Below are 24,199 nucleotides of genomic sequence, written 5' to 3' on the forward strand. Positions count from 1 at the left end.
CAATAGAGGGAAAAAAGAAATCCTGACATCATTTTTTTTTCTTAGCTCTGTCTTCAGTCTTTTTTTTCCCCTAGACATTAGAGTGCTTCAGGACACAGCTGTGGACATGGATATTCAGGCTCTGTGCTCCTCAATGGATAATCTCGTTGTAAATGTACAAAAGATTCAAGATACTATTGATCAGAAATCGATGCTAGAACCAAGAATTCCGATTCCTGATTTGTTTTTTGGTGACAGAACTAAGTTCCTGAGCTTCAGAAATAATTGTAAGCTATGTTTGGCCTTGAAACCTCATTCTTCTGGTAATCCTATTCAACAGGTTTTGATTATTATTTATTTTTTGCGCGGCGACCCACAGGACTGGGCGTTTTCTCTTGCACCAGGAGATTCTGCATTGAGTAATGTTGATGCATTTTTCCAGGCGCTGGGATTGCTTTACGATGAGCCTAATTCAGTGGATCAGGCTGAGAAAAATCTGCTGGCTTTATGCCAGGGTCAGGATGATGTAGAAGTATATTGTCAGAAATTTAGGAAGTGGTCAGTACTCACTCTGTGGAATGAATCTGCACTAGCGGCTTTGTTCAGAAAGGGTCTCTCTGAAGCTCTTAAGGATGTAATGGTGGGATTTCCTATGCCTGCTGGTTTGAATGAGTCTATGTCCTTGGCCATTCAGATCGGTCGTCGCTTGCGCGAGCGTAAATCTGTGCACCATCTGGCGGTATTGTCTGAGAGTAAACCTGAGCCTATGCAGTGCGACAGGACTATGACTAAAGTAGAACGGCAAGAACACAGACGTCTGAACAGACTGTGTTTCTATTGTGGTGATTCTACTCATGCTATTTCTAATTGTCCTAAACGCACTAGGCGGTTCGATAGCTCTGCCGTTATTGGTACTGTACAGTCCAAATTCCTTTTGTCCATTACCTTAATGTGCTCTTTGTCATCGTATTCTGTCATGGCGTTTGTGGATTCAGGCGCTGCCCTGAATCTGATGGATTTGGATTATGCTAAACGTTGTGGATTTTTCTTGGAGCCTTTGCGGTGTCCTATTCCGTTGAGAGGAATTGATGCTACACCTTTGGCCAAGAATAAGCCTCAGTACTGGGCCCAGCTGACCATGTGCATGGCTCCTGCACATCAGGAAGTTATTCGCTTTCTGGTACTGCATAATTTGCATGATGTGGTCGTGTTGGGGTTGCCATGGCTACAAACCCATAATCCAGTATTGGATTGGAACTCTATGTCGGTAACCAGCTGGGGTTGTCAGGGAGTACATGGTGATGTTCCATTTTTGTCTATTTCGTCATCCATTCCTTCTGACATCCCAGAGTTCTTGTCTGACTTTCAGGATGTATTTGAAGAGTCCAAGTCTGATGCCCTACCTCCGCATAGGAATTGTGATTGTGCTATCGATTTGATTCCTGGTAGTAAATTCCCTAAGGGTCGTTTATTTAATTTGTCCGTACCTGAACACACCGCTATGCGCAGTTATGTGAAGGAGTCCCTGGAGAAGGGACATATTCGCCCATCGTCGTCACCATTGGGAGCAGGGTTCTTTTTTGTAGCCAAGAAGGATGGTTCGCTAAGACCGTGTATTGATTACCGCCTTCTTAATAAGATCACTGTTAAGTTTCAGTATCCCTTGCCATTGATTTCTGACTTGTTTGCTCGGATTAAGGGGGCTAGTTGGTTTACTAAGATTGATCTTCGTGGTGCGTATAATCTGGTGAGAATCAGGCAGGGAGATGAATGGAAAACGGCATTTAATATGCCCGAGGGTCATTTTGAGTATCTGGTGATGCCGTTCGGACTTGCCAATGCTCCATCTGTTTTTCAGTCTTTTATGCATGACATTTTCCGTGAGTATCTGGATAAATTCTTGATTGTTTACTTGGATGACATTTTGATCTTCTCAGATGATTGGGAGTCTCATGTGAAGCAAGTCAGAATGGTTTTCCAGGTACTGCGTGCTAATTCCTTGTTCGTGAAGGGATCAAAGTGTCTCTTCGGTGTGCAGAAAGTTTCATTTTTGGGGTTCATCTTTTCCCCTTCTACTATCGAGATGGATCCGGTTAAGGTTCAGGCCATCCAGGATTGGACTCAGCCGACATCTCTAAAAAGTCTCCAGAAATTCCTGGGCTTTGCTAATTTTTATCGTCGCTTCATCTGTAATTTTTCTAGCATTGCCAGACCATTGACCGATTTGACCAAGAAGGGTGCTGATTTGGTTAATTGGTCTTCTGCTGCCGTGGAAGCTTTTCAGGAGTTGAAGCGTCGTTTTTGCTGTGCCCCTGTGTTGTGTCAACCTGATGTTTCTCTTCCGTTCCAGGTCGAGGTTGATGCTTCTGAGATTGGTGCAGGGGCGGTTTTGTCACAGAGAGGTTCTGGTTGCTCAGTGTTCAAACCATGTGCTTTCTTTTCCAGGAAATTTTCTGCTGCTGAGCGTAATTATGATGTGGGCAACCGAGAGTTGCTGGCCATGAAGTGGGCATTCGAGGAGTGGCGTCATTGGCTTGAGGGTGCTAAGCATCGCGTGGTGGTATTGACTGATCATAAGAACCTTACTTATCTTGAGTCTGCCAAGCGCTTGAATCCTAGACAGGCCCGTTGGTCGTTATTTTTTGCTCGTTTTGATTTTGTGATTTCATACCTTCCGGGCTCTAAAAATGTGAAGGCGGATGCTCTGTCTAGGAGTTTTGTGCCCGACTCTCCGGGGTTATCTGAGCCGGCGAGTATCCTCAAGGAAGGAGTCATTGTGTCTGCCATCTCCCCTGATTTGCGGAGAGTGTTGCAGAAATTTCAGGCTAATAAACCTGATCGTTGTCCGGCCGAGAAACTGTTCGTCCCTGATAGGTGGACTAGTAAAGTTATCTCTGAACTTCATTGTTCGGTGCTGGCCGGTCATCCAGGAATCTTTGGTACCAGGGAGTTGGTTGCTAGATCCTTCTGGTGGCCATCTCTGTCACGGGATGTGCGTGCTTTTGTGCAGTCCTGTGGAATTTGTGCTAGGGCTAAGCCCTGCTGTTCTCGTGCCAGTGGGTTGCTTTTGCCCTTGCCGGTCCCGAAGAGGCCTTGGACACATATTTCGATGGATTTCATTTCTGACCTTCCCGTTTCTCAAAAAATGTCGGTCATTTGGGTGGTCTGTGATCGCTTTTCTAAAATGGTCCATCTGGTGCCCTTGGTTAAATTGCCTTCCTCCTCTGATTTGGTGCCTTTGTTCTTCCAGCATGTGGTTCGTTTACATGGCATTCCTGAGAATATTGTTTCTGACAGAGGTTCCCAGTTTGTCTCGAGGTTCTGGCGAGCCTTTTGTGGTAGGATGGGCATTGACCTATCTTTCTCCTCGGCCTTCCATCCTCAGACTAATGGCCAGACCGAACGAACCAATAAGACCTTGGAAACATATCTGAGATGTTTTGTTTCCGCTGACCAGGATGATTGGGTGTCATTTTTGCCGTTGGCTGAGTTCGCCCTTAATAATCGGGCCAGCTCGGCTACTTTGGTCTCTCCATTTTTCTGCAATTCTGGGTTCCATCCTCGTTTCTCTTCAGGACAGGTTGAGTCTTCGGACTGTCCTGGTGTGGATTCTGTGGTGGACAGGTTGCAGCAGATCTGGACTCAGGTAGTGGACAATTTGACCTTGTCCCAGGAGAAGGCTCAGCTTTTCGCTAATCGCAGACACCGTGTGGGACCCCGACTTCGTGTTGGGGATCTGGTTTGGTTATCTTCTCGTCATATTCCTATGAAGGTTTCCTCTCCTAAATTTAAACCTCGTTTTATTGGTCCGTATAGGATTTCTGAGATTCTCAATCCGGTGTCTTTTCGTCTGACCCTCCCAGACTCCTTTTCCATACATAATGTATTCCATAGGTCGTTGTTGAGGAGATACGTGGCACCTATGGTTCCATCTGTGGAGCCTCCTGCCCCTGTTTTGGTGGAGGGGGAATTGGAGTATATTGTGGAGAAGATTTTGGATTCTCGTGTCTCTAGACGGAAACTCCAGTATCTGGTCAAATGGAAGGGTTATGCTCAGGAAGATAATTCCTGGGTTTTTGCCTCTGATGTCCATGCCCCAGATCTTGTTCGTGCCTTTCATGTGGCTCATCCTGGTCGGCCTGGGGGTTCTGGTGAGGGTTCGGTGACCCCTCCTCAAGGGGGGGGTACTGTTGTGAATTCTGTGGCTGAGTTCACTTCTGTGGTCACAAGTGGTATTGCAGTCTCTGGGCTTCCTCCCTCAGGTGTTTTGGTGAGCTCGTTGGCTGCCTTGCTATTTAGCTCCACCTGAGTCTGTCTTCCTTGCTCCTTGTCAATGTTCCAGTGTTGGATCTGAGCTACTGCATCTTTCCTTGGGCCTGCTGCTCTGCTAGATAAGTGCTTCTAGTTTGTTTTCTGTTTTTTCTGTCCAGCTTGCTATTAACTTTTGCTGGAAGCTCTGAGAAGCAAAGGGGTGCACCGCCGTGCTGTTAGTTCGGCACGGTGGGTCTTTTTGCCCCTTTGCGTGGTTTTCGTTTTAGGGTTTTGTGTAGACTGCATAGTTCTCTTTGCTATCCTCGCTCTGTCTAGAATATCGGGCCTCACTTTGCTGAATCTATTTCATTCCTACGTTTGTCTTTTCATCTTGCTAACAGTCATTATATGTGGGGGGCTGCCTATTCCTTTGGGGTATTTCTCTGAGGTAAGTCAGGCTTGTATTTCTATCTTCAGGCTAGTCAGCTCCTCAGGCAGTGCCGAGTTGCATAGGTAGTGATAGGCGCAATCCACTGCTGCTTATAGTTGTGTGAGGATAGATCAGGTACTGCAGTCTACAGAGATTCCACGTCTCAGAGCTCGTCCTATTGTTTTTGGTTATTGCCAGATCTCTGTATGTGCGCTGATTACTGCACGCTGTGTTGCCTGATTGCCAGCCATAACAGAGGACATACAAAGCAAACAAATATAGACAATAAAAAGACAGTACCATGGACCCTGCTAGAAAAAATATATGCACAGGGGGATGATAAAAAATTCAGTACAAATGTACCTATAAAAGGTGCGCAAGGTATAACCTACACTGTTATATGAGGAGGCTTTGTACCAATTGTGCTTGTACTAGAATGGACACCAAGGAGTCTTATGCTATGTACCAAAATGTACAGATAAAGGCTTATAGTAGGAACCCAACAAAGTGTCAGAACATACAAAATAGAATATTGATATCTGTCTGAGAACCGGGTTGCAGCCTTATATTAAGCAGAACATCGTCCGCAATATTAACCAATAGTACATGTGCATATAAATGAACCAAGGTGTCTTGTCATTCCTTTATGGTGACTGTCAAATATAACAGCTGAAGAGCAAGGGACTTCCAATGCCGTAAATAAACATTACCCCTAATGCAAACACAGAACACACATTATTCCGGAACCATGCTGTCTCATCAATTATTAATGAGCGTTCCTTTGTGGTTGATTTGCGGGTATTTTTAAACATATATATGTACGTTCATTAGTATGCCGACCAAATTCAGAACAGCATGTGTGAGGAAGACAGAAACCCACAAATGTGGGTGGATCTCACCGCATGTAGGAGAGATATTGCTTAGCCTGTGATCTCTCATGAGCGGTGAGACAGGAACATGGAAGCCCCAGCTTAGCGTCTCCCGACGCGTTTCATCGTGATAGAATCATCAGGGGAGGTCGATTCATTGCATCCGCCGCTCTTACCGGTCTCCCCCGTTCTGTGTTGTTTAAAGGTTTGGAATCGCGGCGCGTCCGGGAGGCTCCGCCCCCAGCGTTTGACGCGTCATAGAGTTCACAGAACTACGGCCGGTATCCTTTGGAGCGCACATCCGGGTAAAGGAGCGCACGTATCCCAGGGAGGTGGAACGCAAGCGTTCACCTATCCCGGGACACTGCGCTCATACGGACTATTAGCTTGATTGCTCCTATACCTCAATTTTGGGGGAGTGTTTTACATGTACTAGTGAGTATCAGAAAAGCACTTGCAAACCCCAAATTGTTCAGCGCACATGTTAATGAATGTCAGAATATGCATAACAGGCATTCTTTTGTGAGCTGGACATTAAAGACAAGACTGGCGCCATCTGAATGCGCCTCATCTTGTACCCATATGGCATGATTCAGGTTAACGTCCACATCTAATTGTGACACTTACAGAGGCTGTCAGTGGTACTGAGTACAGTATCTTATTTTAGGTACAGTCTGGATGAGGAATTAGAGATTTGAGAGAGGAATGGTCATAATCATGACCCATCTATGAAAAATAATAATAAAAAAAATATTACAATTAAATATTCCAAATGACCTGTGCACGGGACATCATCTTTTCAGTTAGCCATTAAAAGGTATCAACCACTGAGGACTCTCAATTCTAAATATTTTTCTATCTACTGGCTAACACGGTACCAAGATATATATCTTTCCTGTATCCACTTGAGAAAGGAATTTTTCACATTATATTCAAATGTGTATGAGTTACCTTGGTCCAATATAAGCTGGATTTCCAATAGCCAAAGTAACAGTAATGATTATAGTATCCAGTGTGGCAGGTATCTCATTACCAAGGACTGTGATCTTTTTGGCTTTAATAAATATTTGTCTTCTCCATGAAACAACAGTTCTGGTTTATCTTTACTTATAACCCTTCCTAATGCCATTCCTCTGTTATTCCTCCAAGAAATGTGTGACAACTGGGTGTTACTCGTTTATTGAACACTGTCAGATTGATAAGATGCAGAAAAAAAGTAAGCTATTTTATCGGGCACTTATCCCAGATACAAAGACTCCATTCTATTAAATTGGTTTATTTACTGGTTTTAATAGCCCATGAACACTGCGTGCAGAATTATTAGGTAAGTTGTATTTTAGAGGATTATTTTTATTATTGATCAACAACTATGTTCTCAAGCAACCCGATAAATATCAAACTTTAAAATATTTCTAGAAGTTGGAGTGTTTTTTTTTTTTTAGATTTGAATATCTTAGGAGGATATCTGTTTGTGTAGGTAACTATTACTGTGCAGAATTATTAGGCAACTTAATAAAAACCAAATATATTCCCATCTCACTTGTTTATTTTCACAAGGTAAACCAATATAACTGCACAAAGTTTAGAAATAAACATTTCTGACATGCAAAAACAAAACCCCCAAAAATCAGTGACCAATACAGCCACCATTTTTTATGATGACATTCAACAGCCTTCAATCCATAGATTCTGTCAGTTGCTTGATCTGTTTACGATCAACATTGCGTGCAGCAGCCACCACAGCCTCCCAGACAATGTTCCGAGAGGTGGACTGTTTTCCCTCCCTGTAGATCTCACATTTTATGAGGGACCACGGGTTCTCTAGGGGTTCAGATCAGGTGAACAAGGAGGTCATGTCATGATTTTTTCTTCTTTGAGACCTTTACTGGCCAGCCACGCTGTGGAGTAGTTGGAGGCATGTGATGAAGCATTGTTTTCCATGAAAATTATGTTTTTCTTGAATGATGCCGACTTCTTCCTGTACCACTGCTTGAAGAAGTTGTCTTCCAGAAACTGGCAGTAGGTCTGGGAGTTGAGCTTCACTCCATCCTCAACCCGAAAAGGTCCCACAAGTTCATCTTTGATTATACCAGCCCATACCAGTACCCCACCTCCACCTTGCTGGCGTGTGAGTCGGAGTGGAGCTCTCTGCCCTTTACTGATCCAGCCTCTGGCCCATCCATCTGGCCCATCAAGAGTCTCTCTCATTTCATCAGTCCAAAAAGCATTTGAAAAGTCAGTCTTAAGATATTTCTTGGCCCAGTCTTGACGTTTTATCTTATGTTTCTTGTTCAAAGGTGGTTGCTTTTCAGCCTTCCTTACCTTGGCCATGTCCCTGAGTATCGCACACCTTGTGCTTTTTGTTACTCCAGTAACATTGCAGCTCTGAAATATGGCACAACTGGTGGCAAATGGCGTCTTGGCAGCTTCACGCTTGATTTTCCTCAATTCATGGGCAGTTATTTTGTGCCATTTTTGCCCAACACGCTTCTTGCGACCCTGTTGGCTATTTGCCATGAAACGCTTGATTGTTCGATGATCACGCTTCAAACGTTTGGCAATTTCAACACTGCTGCATCCTTCTGCAAGACATCTCACAATTTTAGACTTTTCAGAGCCTGTCAAATCTCTCTTCTGACCCATTTTGCAAAACGAAAGGAAGTTGCCTAATAATTAACCCCTTAAGCCCCGAGGGTGGTTTGCACGTTAATGACCGGGCCAATTTTTACAATTCTGACCACTGTCCCTTTATGAGGTTATAACTCTGGAACGCTTCAACGGATCTTGGCGATTCTGACATTGTTTTCTCGTGACATATTGTACTTCATTTTAGTAGTAACATTTATTCGATATAACTTGCGTTTATTTGTGAAAAAAACGGAAATTTGGCGAAAATTTTGAAAATTTCGCAATTTTCCAACTTTAAATTTTTATGCCCTTAAATCACAGAGATATGTCACGCAAAATACTTAATAAGTAACATTTCCCACATGTCTCCTTTACATCAGCACAATTTTGGAACCAAAATTTTTTTTTGTTAGGGAGTTATAAGGGTTCAAAGTTGACCAGCAATTTCTCATTTTTACAACACCATTTTTTTTTAGGGACCACATCTCATTTGATGTCATTTTGAGGGGTCTATATGATAGAAAATACCCAAGTGTGACACCATTCTAAAAACTGCACCCCTCAAGGTGCTCAAAACCACATTCAAGAAGTTTATTAACCCTTCAGGGGTTTCACAGGAATTTTTGGAATGTTTAAATAAAAATGAATATTTAACTTTTTTTCACACAAAATTTATTTCAGCTCCAATTTGTTTTATTTTACCAAGGGTAACAGGATAAAATGGATGCCAAACATTGTTGTACAATCTGTACTGAGTACGCTGATACCCCATATGTGGGGGTAAACCACTGTTTGGGCGCATGGCAGAGCTCGGAAGGGAAGGAGCGCCATTTGACTTTTAAATGCAAAATTGACAGGAATTGAGATGGGACACCATGTTGCGTTTGGAGAGCCACTGATGTGCCTAAACATTGAAACCCCCCACAAGTGACACCATTTTGGAAAGTAGACACCCTAAGGAACTTATCTAGATGTGTGGTGACCACTTTGACCCACCAACTGCTTCACAGAAGTTTATAAGGCAGAGCCGTAAAAATAAAAAATCATATTTTTTCACAAAAATGATCTTTTCGCCCCCAATTTTTTATTTTCCCAAGAGTAAGAGAAGAAATTGAACCTCAAAAATTGTTGGCCAATTTGTCCTGAGTACGCTGATACCCCGTATATGGGTGTAAACCATTGTTTGGGCGTATGGCAGAGCTCGGAAGGGAAGGAGCGCCATTTTACTTTTCAATGCAAAATTGACTGGAATTGAGATGGGATGCCATGTTGCGTTTGGAGAGCCCTTGATGTGCCTAAACATTGAAATCCCCACAAGTGACACCATTTTGGAAAGTAGACCCCTTAAGGAACTTATCTAGAGGTGTGGTGAGCACTTTGACCCAACAAGTGCTTCACAGAAGTTTATAATGCAGAGCCGTAAAAATAAAAAATCATATTTTTTCACAAAAATAATCTTTTCGCCACCAATTTTTTATTTTCCCAAGGGTAAGAGAAGAAATTAGACCACAAAAGTTGTTGTGCAATTTGTCCTGAGTGCGACGATACCCCATATGTGGGGGTAAACCACTGTTTGGGCGCATGGCAGAGCTCGGAAGGAAAGGAGCGCCATTTGACTTTTCAATGCAAAATTGACTGGAATTGAGATGGGACGCCATGTTGCGTTTGGAGAGCCCCTGATGTGCCTAAACATTGGAACCCCTCACAAGTGACACCATTTTGAAAAGTAGACCCCTTAAGGAACTTATCTAGATGTGTGGTGAGCACTTTGACCCAACAAGTGCTTCACAGAAGTTTATAATGCAGAGCCGTAAAAATAAAAAATCTTATTTTTTCACAAAAATGATCTTTTCGCCCCCAATTTTTTATTTTCCCAAGGGTAAGAGAAGAAATTAGACCACAAAAGTTGTTGTGCAATTTGTCCTGAGTGCGACGATACCCCATATGTGGGGGTAAACCACTTTTTGGGTGCATAGCAGAGCTCGGAAGGGAAGGAGCGCCATTTGACTTTTCAATGCAAAATTGACTGGAATTAAGATGGGACGCCATGTTGGTTTGGAGAGCCCCTGATGTGCCTAAACATTAAAAACCCCCACAAGTGACACCATTTTGGAAACTAGACCCTCTAAGGAACTTATCTAGATGTGTTTTGAGAGCTTTGAACCCCCAAGTGTTTCACTACAGTTTATAACGCAGAGCCGTTAAAATAAATTTATTTTTTTTTCGCAAAAATTTTTTAGCCCCCAGTTTTGTATTTTCACAAGGGTAACATAATAAATTGGACCCCAAAAGTTGTTGTCCAATTTGTCCTGAGTACGCTGATACCCCATATGTGGGGGGGAACCACTGTTTGGGCGCATGGCAGAGCTCGGAAGGGAAGGAGCGCCATTTGGAATGCAGACTTAGATGGATTGGTCTGCAGGAGTCACGTTGCATTTGCAGAGCCCCTGATGTACCCGAACAGTACAAACCCCCCACAAGTGACCCCATATTAGAAACTAGACCTCCCATGGAACTTATCTAGATGTGTTGTGAGAACTTTGAACCCCTAAGTGTTTCACTACAGTTTATAACGCAGACCCGTGAAAATAAAAATTCTTTTTTTTTTCACAAAAATGATTTTTTAGCCCCCAGCTTTGTATTTTTACAAGGGTAACAGAATAAATTGGACCCCAAAAGTTGTTGTTCAATTTGTCCTGAGTACGCTGATACCCCATATGTGGGGGGGAACCACTGTTTGGGCTCATGGCAGAGCTCGGAAGGGAAGGAGCGCCATTTGGAATGCAGACTTAGATGGATTGGTCTGCAGGCGTCACGTTGCATTTGCAGAGCCCCTGATGTACCCAAACAGTAGAAACCACCCACAAGTGACCCCATATTGGAAACTAGACCTCCCATGGAACTTATCTAGATGTGTTGTGAAAACTTTGAACCCCCAAGTGTTTCACTACAGTTTACAACGCAGAGCCGTGAAAATAAAAATCCTTTTTTTTCCCACAAAAATGATTTTTAGCCCCCCAAATTTTTATTTTCCCAAGGATAACAAGAGAACTTGGACCCAAAAAGTTGTTGTCCAATTTGTCTCGAGTACGCTGATACCCCATATGTTGGGGTAAACCCCTGTTTGGGCGCACGGGAGAGCTCGGAAGTGAAGGAGCACTGTTTTACTTTTTCAATGCAGAATTGGCTGGAATTGAGATCGGACGCCATGTCGCGTTTGGAGAGCCCCTGATGTGTCTAAACAGTGGAAACCCCCCAATTATAAATGAAACCCTAATCCAAACGCACCACTAACCCTAATCCCAACTGTAACCCTAACCACACACCTAACCCAGACACACCCCTAATTCTAATCCCAACCCTAATCCCAACCGTAAATGTAATCCAAACCCTAACCCTAGCCCCAACCCTAGCCCTAACCCTAACCCTAACCCTAACCGGAAAATGGAAATAAATACTTTTTTTAATTTTATTATTTTTCCCTAAGGCTAGGTTCACATTGCGTTAGGGAAATCCGTTTAGCACTAGCGGATTGCGCTAACACAATGTCTTTTTAGGTGTCGTGTTTAGTGGTCGCGTTAACGTCCCCGCTCTGGAAGATCGGGGATCGGACCTCGGGCGCGCCGCGGACGCTGCAAGCAGCGTCTGAGGCGCGCCACAAAAGAATGGCACCTTGCTAGCGCGAGCCGAAAATGGCACGCTCTAGCGATGCGCTACACCTGAAAATCACATTGCTGTCAATGGTTGTGCTAACGGACCCGTTGCACGGCGTTAATTGTGACATTTTCGCCGTGCAACGCTGTCCGTTAGCGTTAACCCATTAACGCAATGTGAACCTAGCCTAACTAAGGGGGTGATGAAGGGGGGTTTGATTTACTTTTATTGCGAGTTTTTTAGCGGATTTTTATGATTGGCAGCCGTCACACACTAAAAGACGCTTTTTATAGCAAAAAAGTTTTTGCGTCTCCACATTTTGAGACCTATAATTTTTCCATATTTTGGTCCACAGAGTCATGTGAGGTCTTGTTTTTTGCGGGACGAGTTGACGTTTTTATCGGTTACATTTTCGGACACGTGACAGTTTTTGATCGCTTTTTATTCCGATTTTTTTGTGAGGCAGAATGACCAAAAACCAGCTATTCATGAATTTCTTTTGGGGGAGGCGTTTATACCGTTCCGCGTTTGGTAAAATTGATGAAGCAGTTTTATTCTTCGGGTCAGTACGATTACAGCGACACCTCATTTATATCATTTTTTTTATGTTTTGGCGCTTTTATACGATAAAAGCTATTTTATAGAAAAAATAATTATTTTGGCATCGCTTTATTCAGAGGACTATAACTTTTTTATTTTTTTGGTTATGATGCTATATGGCGGCTCGTTTCTTGCGGGACAAGATGACGTTTTCAGAGGTAACATGGTTATTTATATCCGTCTTTTTGATCGCGTGTTATTCCACTCTTTGTTCAGCGTTATGATAATAAAGCGTTGTTTTTTGGCTCGTTTTTTTTTTTTTTTTCTTACGGTGTTCACTGAAGGGGTTAACTAGTGGGCCAGTTTTATAGGTCGGGTCGTTACGGACGCGGCGATACTAAATATGTGTACTTTTATTGTTTTTTTGTTTTTTTTTTATGTAAAGAAATGTATTTATGGGAATAATTTTTTTTTTTTTCTGCTTTATTTAGGAATTTTTTTTTTATTTTTTTTTTACAAGTGTGGAAATTTTTTTTTTTACTTTTTCACTTTGTCCCAGGGGGGGACATCACAGATCACCGATCTGACAGTGTGCACAGCACTCTATCAGATCGGTGATCTGACATACAGCCGGGCAGGATTAGAGCTGCAGCTGCAGCCTGATCCTGACACGGAAGTGCTCCCTGCAGGACCCGGATGCAGCCCGGCGGCCATTTTGGATCCGGGGACTGCAGGGAGAAGACGCTCGGTACACGGTGAGCACATCACCGTGTACCGATCGTCTCAGGGAAGCCCGCAGGGAGCCCCCTCCCTGCGCGATGCTTCCCTGCACCGCCGGCACACCGCGATCATCTTTGATCGCGGTGTGCCGGGGGTTAATGTGCCGGGAGCGGTCCGTGACCGCTCCTGGCACATAGTGCCGGATGTCAGCTGCGATAGGCAGCTGACACCCGGCCGCGATCGGCCGCGCTCCCCCCGTGAGCGCGGCCGATCGCATATGACGTACTATCCCGTCCATGGGAATTAAGTCCCAGGTCACCTGGACGGGATAGTACGTCATATGGGATTAAGGGGTTAAACACACCTTATATAGGGTTTTGATGTCATTAGACAACACCCCTCCTCATTAGAGATGTACATCACCTGATTTACTTAATTCGTAGTTGGCTCTCAAGCCTGAACAGCTTGGAGTAGAACAACATGTATAAAAAGTATCATGTGATCCAAAAAACAACTTGCCTAATAATTCTGCACGCAATGTATTGAGTTCCTCTGGAATACATTTCTGAACTTGGAACAGAGCCCAATGAAAATATCTGGTTTTCATTTATTTCTGCAATTGAAAATTCAGTTCCACCAACAGTGGAACACAATAAGGATAGCACAACTCAACAATGTGAGAGGAGAAGTAGGGGATTCATGTCAGGGTTACCAATCCTTCACTAGATGCTTTCTTTCAGTTTTTTCAAATAGATTGTGCACACCCCAACTGGTCAAATTAAGCTATCAGGTTACTCCAGGATCATGCCAGTATCGTCGTCCTGCCTCGGCCAGCTCCCTCTATTCTTTTGTGTGTTAGGTTACCAGGTAATCCAGAATATTGCTGGGATACCACTTTTTTATAGTATGGCGCACTTTGTGCCAAACTTTCATGTTCTGATTACAACTCTGCCCTCAACTCTATGACAAACCCAGCTCTGCTATATCACTGAGTCAGGAGTTCTTAACTGCTGCCAGCTGGGAATCGGTCTCTGTGACAAATTCAGGTCTGCTATACCACTGTCAGCTGTGCATAGGACTTTGTGAAATTCAGCTTTGCTATATCGCTGGCTGAAATCCTGCTGTTCTTCCGTCAGCTAAGTGTTGGACTTCTGCAAATTCTAAACTACTTTGCTGGCTTAGTCCTGCATAACCCAGCACTAATCCAGGTTCCACATTGATGAGTCTCCTCTACTTCCCTATGAACTAAAATGATATTGCCTGTTGACGGGTTTTTTTTTGCCTCATCAGATCCTTTTATTTACAGTTGTGCTCAAAAGTTTACATACCCCAGCAGAATTTTTGCTTTTATGGCCTTTTTTCAGAGAATATGAATGATAACACCAAAACTTTTTCTCCACTCATGGTTAGTGGTTGGGTGAAGCCATTTATTGTCAAACTACTGTGTTTTCTCTTTTTAAATCATAATGACAACCCAAAACATCCAAATGATCCTGATCAAAAGTTCACATACCCTGGTGATCTTGGGATGATAACATGCACAGAAGTTGACACAAATGGGTTTGACTGGCTACTAAAGGTAACATCCTCTCCTGTGACCTGTATGCTTGTAATCAGTGTGTGTGCATAAAAGCTTAGTGAGTTTCTGAGATCCAGGCAGACTCTTGTATCTTTCCCCCAGCCACTAACTTTTCTGGATTGTGAGTCATGGGGAAAGCAAAAGAAATGTCAACAGATCTACGGGAAAAGGTAGGTGAACTGTATAAAACAGGAAAGGGATACAACAAGATATCCAAGGAATTTATAATGCCAGTCAACAGTATTCAAACTGTGATTAACAAACGGAAAATCAGGGGTTCTGCAAAAACAAAACCACGGTCAGGTAGACCAATTGAAATTTCGTCAACAACTACCAAGAAAATTGTTTGGGATGCAAAGAAAAATCCACAAATAACATCAGCTGAAATACAGGACTCTCTGAAAACTAGTGGTGTGGCTATTTCAAGATGCACAATAAGGAGGCACTTGAAGACAAATGGGCTGCATGGTCGAGTCGCCAGAAGAAAGCCATTATTGAACAAATACCACAAAGTATCTCGCCTACAAAACAGCACAGAGACAAGCCTCAAAACTTATGGAACAATATAATTTGGAGTGCTGAGCCCAAAATTGAACTTTTGGCCACAACCATAAACGTTAAATTTGGAAAGAGGTCAACAAGGCTTATGATGAAAGAAACACCATTCCTACTGTAAAGCAGGAGGTGCATTGCTGATGTTTTGAGGATGTGTGAGCTATAGAGACACAAGAAACTTGGGCAAAGTTGAAGGAAAGATGAATGCAGCACGTTATCAGCAAAAACTGGAGGCAAATTTGCACTCATCAGCCTGGAAGCTACCCATGGGACGTACTTGAGCGTTCCAACATGACAATGATTCAAAACACAAGGCCAATTCGACCTATCATTGGCTACAGCAGAACAAAATGAAGGTTCTCGAGTGGCCATCTCAGTCTCCTGACCTCAATATCATTGAGCAACTCTCGGGACATCTCAATTTTTATTAATCTGACTTCTGATGTGTACTTTTATTATGTATGTTACAAATGCCTCTAATCCATAATCGGAAGCTGTCTCCTGACTTCTTCCATAATTTCTACTATCCATTAGATACCTTTTCTAAATGTCTGTCTGTTCTACCCTTAGTTCATTTTATAAAGGGAAAAATAAAATTAAATTGTAGTGAAGTTAATTACACTTTATGATCACAAGAGCAAGAGAAACACAATAAAAAGGTAAATTATATTCTTAAAGAATAAGTATTTTGTCTTTGATAATCTGCAATAAAGTCAATATTTGGCCAAAAGAATCTCCATTTTAGCTAGGATCATCTGTAAATCTAACAAATAGCTTTCTTGCTGTTTAGAAAGAGCGCAGTTTAAGAGAGTGATTTCAGTAGTATGGCTAGCAATTCTGGTAAAGAATTAGTCTACAGCGGGGTGATATACCCTTGTGTAGCAAATCAGTGCCAGGCAGAGCTCATCATCTAGCTCAAGCTTTAAAGTAATGCGCGGATTACGCATGCCGGCCCCGGCCATCAAATATGCACGCTGATTGGTGGTCATTTAATGGTCTGTTTATGCTCCAGCATTGAGAAATTCGTGTTTTGAAGTTCTGTATACAGTGCGTAGAAAAAATATTCAAACCTTGTGATCTTTCCACTTTTTTAATGTTTCACCCACAAACTTAAATGTATTTTATTAGGATTATATGTTATAAACCAACAGAAAGTAGCAAGTATTTGTGAAGTGTGAAAAAAAAATGATACATGGTTTTCTAAATATTTTGAAAAATATGAAAATTTCTGAAAATGGTGACGTGCATTTGTATTTAGCCCCCCTGTAGTCTGGTTCCCTTAAAGAAAATCCTAAGTCACCAATTGCCTCCAGAAGTGACAATTGTTAAATTGAGTTCACCGTTGTGAAATTTATTCTTAGAATAACAACAGCTGCTCTGTGAAGGTCTCAAAGATTTGTTTGAGAACATTAGGTATCAAACAGCATCATGAAAACCAAAAACCACGCCAGACAGGTCAGGGATAAAGTTGTGTGGAAGAGTAAATCAGGGTTTGGTTATAAAAAAAAAATAGCCCAAGCTCTGAACACATGGGGCACTGTTGAACCTATCATCCAAAAGTGAAAGAAGAATGGCACAACAGCAAACTTACCAAGACATGTTCGCCACCTAAAATGACAACTCAAGCAAGGAGTGCACTAATTAGAACAGCAGCCAAAAGGCCCATCGTCACGCTGCAGGAGCTGCAGAGATACTCAGTTCAGGTGGGAGAATCTATCTACAGGACTCCACAAATCAGGCCTTCATGGAAAAGTGGCAAGAAAAAAGCCATTTTTTGAAAGCAAGCCATGAGAAGCTATGTTTCCAGAAAGCTATGTAGGGGACACAGTTAGCATGTGGAAGCAGGACTGAGACCAAAATAGAACTATTTAGGCTTCATGCAAAACGCTGTGTGTGGTGGAAAACGAATACTGCACATCACTCTGAAAACATCATCCCCAACATCAAACATGGTGGTGGCAACATCAAAACATATTCATGTGTTTGAATGGCCCAGTCAAAGTCCAGACTTAAATCCCAATGAAAATCTGTGGCATGACTTGAAAATTGCTGTTCACAGATGCTCTCCATTCAATCTCACTGAGCTACAGCTAGTGTGTAAACACTTTAGCCTCTAGATATGCAAAGCAAGTAGAGACATACCCCAAAAGAGTTGCAGCAGTAATTGCAGGGAATGGTGGTCTTACAAAGTATTGCCTCAAATTGCTGAAAACAAATGAATGTCACAATTTTCAGAATCATATTGTTAAAATATTTAGAAAACAGTGTATCATTTCCTTTACAATTTAGAAACACTTTCTACTTTGTGTTGGTATAGCATATAAAATCCAACCAAAAAAACATTTACCGTATATACTCGAGTATAAGCCGAGATTTTCAGCCCAAATTTTTGGGCTGAAAGTGCCCCTCTCGACTTATACTCGAGTCACGGTCGGCGGCGGGGTCGGCGGGTGAGGGGGAGAGAGGATTGTCGCATACTCACCTAGTCCCGGCGCTCCTGACGCTGCCCCTGCCTGTCACACTGTCTTCGGGTGCCGCAACTCTTCCCCTGTACAGCGGTCACGTGGGACCGCTCATTAAACTTATGAATATGGACTCCACTCCCATAGGGGTGGAGCCGCATATTCATTCCGTTAATGAGTGGTGCCAGTGACCGCTGACAGAGGAAGAGCTGCGGCACCCGAAGACAGTGTGACAGGCAGGGGCAGCGTCAGGAGCGCCGGGACTAGGTGAGTATTTTATATTCACCTGTCCACGTTCCACCCACCGGGCGCCGCTCCGTCTTCCTGTCCTCTTGCTCTGACTGTTCAGGTCAGAGGGCGCGATGACGTACAAGTGTGCGCGCCGCCCTCTGCCTGAACAGTCAGTGCGGAGAGACGCCAAGACGGGACGCTGAGGAGCTGCAGGCAGCAAGAGAGGTGAGTATGTGTTTTTTTTTTATTGCAGCAGCAGCAGCGTTATATATGGCACAGCTTTATAAGGAGCATCTATGGAGCCATAATGAACGGTGCAGAGCATATAGGGCACAGCTTTATAAGAAGCATCTATGGGGCCATAATGAACGGTGCAGAACATTCCATATGGCACAGCTTTATAAGGAGCATCTATGGGGACATAATGAACGGTGCAGAGCATTCTATATGGCACAGCTTTATAAGGAGCATCTATGGGCCCATAATGAACGGTGCAGAGCATTTTATATGGGGCAAAGCTTTATATGGAGCATCTATGGGGCCATAATGAACGGTGCAGAGCATTATATATGGCACAGCTTTATAAGGAGCATCTATGGGGCCATAATGAACGGTGCAGAGCATTGTATATGGGGCACAGCTTTATATGGAGCATCTATGGGGCCATAATGAATGATGCAGAGCATTCTGTATGGCACAGCTTTATAAGGAGCATCTATGGGGCCATAATGAACAGTGCAGAGCATTCTATATGGCACAGCTATATATGGATCATCTATGGGGCAATAATCAATGGTGCAGAGCATTCTATATGGCACAGCTATATATGGATCATCTATGGGGCAATAATCAACGGTATGGAGCATTATATATGGCACAGCTTTATATGGAACCTCCTTTGGGACAATAATGAACGGTATGGAGCATCTATTTTTATTTTTCAAATTCACCGGTAGCTGCTGCATTTTCCACCCTAGGCTTATACTCGAGTCAATAAGTTTTCCCAGTTTTTGTGGCGAAATTAGGGGGGTCGGCTTATACTCGAGTATATATGGTAAGTTTGAGGGTGTAATATAAAAAAAGAGGAAATGGGTATGAATACTTTTTCAAGCCACTGTATATGTGTCTGGAAGTGCATTCAGATGTGATAATGCACTTACAGCTCCTCAGCCTCATTTTGCATTCCCTGCCATGCATCGAGCCCACAGCCTGTCAATCAACCAGAGGTGAGTGGCAGTATGCACCGGATATAGCATTAGGCTAAGGAGCTGTACGTGCATAGTCATGCCCCAATGCACTGCTGGACACATGCAGCTCTGGCAAAAATTAAGAGACCACTGCAAAATGTTCAGTTTGTCTGATTTATCTCTTTATAGGTATATTTTGAGTAAAATGTAAATTGTTTTATTCTATAAACTTATAAACCAAAAGAGAAAGCATTACTGTACAAAAATGCACACCATCCAATGACTAGATATAAAAATTGACATAGGCTGATTTTATTAACAGATCAAAACACACAACATGAACAATAAAAACATAAATAAAAACATGAAAACAACATCAAGAGCACACAGGACACAAATATAATGACTCAGTATAATAAGGTAAACCAAGAAAAACCAATGGCTCATGGGGTGTTGCGCAGAGATATAATATCAATAGGACGGTGCAAAAAATAGCTCATACGGCCGCGACCACGGCACAGAGCAAGCGAGCAACAGCAGGCACAAAAAACTGTCCAAAAAAGATTTACCAGACAACAACGAGCCAAAAAGGCAAATTGATAGGTAACCTATACATAATGGTATAACTGAGACGCACAATATAAACGGGAGAAACCTCCCATATAAATACCACCTGGTGACGTGATGCCCATCACGTCACCAGGTGGTATTTATATGGGAGGTTTCTCCCGTTTATATTGTGCGTCTCAGTTATACCATTATGTATAGGTTACCTATCAATTTGCCTTTTTGGCTCGTTGTTGTCTGGTAAATCTTTTTTGGACAGTTTTTTGTGCCTGCTGTTGCTCGCTTGCTCTGTGCCGTGGTCGCGGCCGTATGAGCTATTCTTTGCACCGTCCTATTGATATTATATCTCTGCGCAACACCCCATGAGCCATTGGTTTTTCTTGGTTTACCTTATTATACTGAGTCATTATATGTGTTTCATGTGTGCTCTTGATGTTGTTTTCATGTTTTTAATTATGTTTTTATTGTTCATGTTGTGTGTTTTGATCTGTTAATAAAATCAGCCTATGTCAATTTTTATATCTAGTCATTGGATGGTGTGCATTTTTGTACAGTAATGCTTTCTCTTTTGGTTTATTAGTTCAGCTTTTATTACTGTTTTTGCACCACCCTCAGGATTTCTTATATGAGATATAGCAGTGCACCTTAAGTTCGTTTTGTTTGGTTATTCTATAAACTTCTGACATGTCTCCGAATTTCCCAGCAATAAATGTTGTATTTTTCTTCTGAAAAGGAGAAATGGGCAAAATTTTAAAAAAACCCAGTGCTTTCAGACCTCAAATAATGCAAAAAATTCAAGTTCATAATCATTTAGAAACAACAATACTAATGTTTTAACTATGGAAGAGTTCAGAAATCAATATTTTGTGGAATAACCATGATTTTTAATCACAGCTTTCATGCGTCTTGGCATGCTTTCCACCAGTCTTTCACACTGCTCCTGGAACAAAAATGTAAGCATTTCTTCTTTGTTTGATGGCTTGTGACTATCCATCATCCTCTTGATAACATTCAAGAGGTTTTCAATGGAGTTCAGGTCTGAGATTGGGCTGCCCATGACAGGGTTTTGATGTGGTGGTCTCTAAATTTTTGCCAGAGCTGTATATACAGAACATGAAAACTCTTGCTGCTGGAGTATCGCCTTGGAGTGATCATCATCGCACCCAACGTACAAACCTTTTGCTCTTTCGTCAAGTGTTTACCGGTCTGTTCAAACAGACCCATAGTCGGGAATAAGCCTGTCTTAATGTCTGTTAAAGCCATGCTTAGCTGTTTTAATATAAAAAAAAAAAGTCACAGACATGAATGTCAAACAGCCACCTCTACGCCTTGTAAGACCTTGCACATATATTTCTCGCCACCTTGCAACTAAACATATGCATTAGATATTTACATATACAATTCAGCACGAATATACTTTATATCAGTATTTATACAGCACAATCCTACAATACCTATTTCACCAAGAAAGCAATAGATCAGCCAATGCAACAGTCCAAACAGCCCTACACAAATGACTAACATGAAGATGACAATTTTAACCTAAATACGAGACTAGTTATAAAAAGAGAAATTATTAAAGCTTAACAAATGATATATGCAGTCATAGGAAAAAGTAAGTACACCCACTTTTGAATTCTATGGTACTATATATATAAAGATGCAATAACAATAAAAAAAAACAAAAAAACACCAGGATACAGCTACAGATGAACTACATAAGACAAATTACACTGTGGCATTATTTAATAAAATGTAGGCCAAAATGCAAATTTAGTGTGTAAAAAACTGAAGTACAAGCAATAAATCAATTGCTTATCACACTTTCTTGAGCAACAATAACATGAAATAATCATCAATATGTCGCTCATATTGTTTTAGAGTAATTTCGTCCCACTCTTCTTTGTAATATTTATTAAAGAAGTTGTCCAATACTTGGACAACCCCTTCTCATACTCCAAGCTTGGACCCGATAAAACAAAAAAGCCTATACTCACCTTCTGTGCCGGCGCCGTTCCAGCAGTGTCGGTACTCGCTCTCCATGGGGCTCAGGTGTGGTTGTTGTGATGCCCGGCGCCTAATCAACGCTGGCGTCACTGTCCCCGCCTTTGGACAAATTGAACTTGAAGAGGAATTCCAGGCTGCAGCTGATCTCTCACTTCATCTTCATGTTCAATCTGTTCGACTTTGTGATAGTCGTCTGGTTGGTGCCGCTGATATATCACGAAGCTATAGTATGTGAACGGAATCACATACACACACTACCGTGACAAGCAAGGCACAAAATATCCAACTGCGTTTGACTTTTTGTGTTTTACGTTTTGTGGTCACAGCAATGTAGGTGTCACTATGCAACCACATTCATTTCTACAGCAAGGTTATGTATCGCGGCATCAAGTGGACGACTGCCGTGGTCAGAGTCGCTGTGTAGTCGTAGCCTAAATTACGCTAAGACTAGAAGAAGGTGGAAGGGTCTGGTGAGTGCCACTGTTTTTACTCTAAGGAGAATTCAGATTAACTGAATTGTCTGAAGTTTAGCACAACCCCCGACTAACCCTTGGAAGACAGCACATAAAAAGTTACTTGTTAAAAAAAAAATCTCCACTTAAACTAGTACCGGTCCTGTTTTTAATGGTACATTTATAATCAAATTGGGAGGAAGTCGTGACTATAAATAATATTTTGATCATAAATTTAGCCCTGGGACACTAAACCCGATAACTACTGTACATTACCGATTGCTGGCTTGTCATGTACCTTTTAGAGGAAATCTGTGCTGAGATCTGAACGGTTTCAAATGAACACATCACCAAAATGAAAGGGATGAGAATCTGTAAAACACAAGGGTGAAAGTTAGAAGAGAAATCTTTGCAAAGCTTTGTTTCAAGGCCTATTTCAATTGACTCAAACTAGCCACTGAATGACGGGGCAGATTCTCATTGTTCTGCATGAATAATTTAGCCCATTAGAAATATTTCAAATTAATGTGCCCTTCTTCAACATATTCATAGTTACACAGACACCAGAATGAATACAGGAATTTAAGCTCTTTTATACGCACTGATTAATGCATGAGAAGTCACAATTTGTGGCTTAAGAGAAAGTATGCATTAGATTCATAAAGAATGAGATGCAGGCGAGGGAAAACCTCTTATCCGAATCCTTCAATCAAGACTCATAGTAATCCCACAGTAAATTTCTATACTGTTTCCTTAGAATAATTTTATAGATTTTTTGTTTTGTAAAGGTTAGTAGGAATGGCAAAGTATTTTGAAATGCAACTTCACTTTGGACATCATTTTTATATTATTTTCAAATGGAAATAATCCTATGTAAAGCTGAGTACATCCTACATCCAGAGCTTTATTCACAATTCTGAGGGCTTCCAAGTCATTATTAATTGTTGGATTCATATCTGAACAAAACAACTTGTAGCCAACACTTTCCACCTTTCTTCACTACCAAAACTAAGGCATAAACATAATCTCACCAATTCAACAAAAGTGACAAAGTAAGAACATTCTTCACCACTACAAAGCCTCCTAGATGATCCATGAGGGAAAAAGTGAAATGTAATGAAGAAAAATAATGGAATTATAATTCTTACATTTGATATTAATTACCGGTACCTCTCCTTACGAAAGGACAATCAATATCAGATTGTGGAAGTTGGTTCGCAGCCCATGATCATCTCTTTCCCATTCATATAGTTTCTGTAAATGGTACTACAAGCGCTATCCTATTTAAGTTAAAGGGAATCTGTCAATAGGATCAACCCTCCTGAGACATATATATGGGCATGCAGGTCATAGGAAGCTGAATAAAGTGATACCTTGATATCTGCGATCCGATGTCTTATTCTAGAGAAATACATTTTTCTTATATGTAAGTGAGCTCTTTCAAGCTACGGGAGGAAGCTTACTGGAAGATAACTCTGCCTCCAGAGCTTATTTAACATGAAGGGGAAGTTACCAGTGTGAGACAAGTAACTAACCCAGAACAGGAGAAATGAAATTTGTCTTCTTTCAAACACATTGTTTGCTTCTCTCTCAGCTGTGCTGTAGTGCACCAATATTACAACCCTGTCTGCCTGTGAGCTTGAAGCTGAGAGGAACCTGCAGATGTGCCAGTTATAATCACAATTTGCTCTACAGTGAGATCAGAAGAGCAGACATTACACATCACAATGGTAACCGTTACACATCACACTGGTAACACTGGTAACCATTACAGAGCACACTGGTAACTCCCCTTCATGTAAAACAAGCTCTGGAGGCAGAGTTATCTCCGGGCACCATACTACCCAGAGCCTGGAGGAGATCATTTATATAAAGTCGTAAAATATGATTTTTCAACAAGGCATCTGATATTAGGCACTCAGGTAGGACTTTTTTCTGCTGTGTGTAACCTGTATGCCCTTATTAATAATTTAGCTGGGGATATGTCACCACATTGACTACAGTATCATTCAAAGCCAGTACTCAATGTATGGAGCTGATGTGCAGTAGCCCCTTTGGACAGCTAATTGGTGGATGCTGCTGGGAGTC

General features: G+C 41.9%; 1 protein-coding gene across 3 annotated transcripts in view; it reads right to left on the reverse strand.

The window, feature by feature from the left end:
- Positions 1 to 24,199, reverse strand: part of PIGN (phosphatidylinositol glycan anchor biosynthesis class N) — a 503,276-nt gene that overhangs the window by 64,569 nt on the left and 414,508 nt on the right. For all 3 annotated transcript variants that reach the window (XM_069730623.1, XM_069730624.1, XM_069730625.1), the window contains one exon: positions 22,410 to 22,483. In XM_069730623.1, coding sequence (XP_069586724.1) covers positions 22,410 to 22,483 — 74 coding nt within the window. The remainder of the gene's footprint in view (positions 1 to 22,409; positions 22,484 to 24,199) is intronic.

The sequence above is a fragment of the Ranitomeya imitator genome, chromosome 6 (assembly GCF_032444005.1).
Source record: "Ranitomeya imitator isolate aRanImi1 chromosome 6, aRanImi1.pri, whole genome shotgun sequence".
In the NCBI taxonomy this organism is placed as follows: Eukaryota; Metazoa; Chordata; class Amphibia; order Anura; family Dendrobatidae; genus Ranitomeya; species Ranitomeya imitator.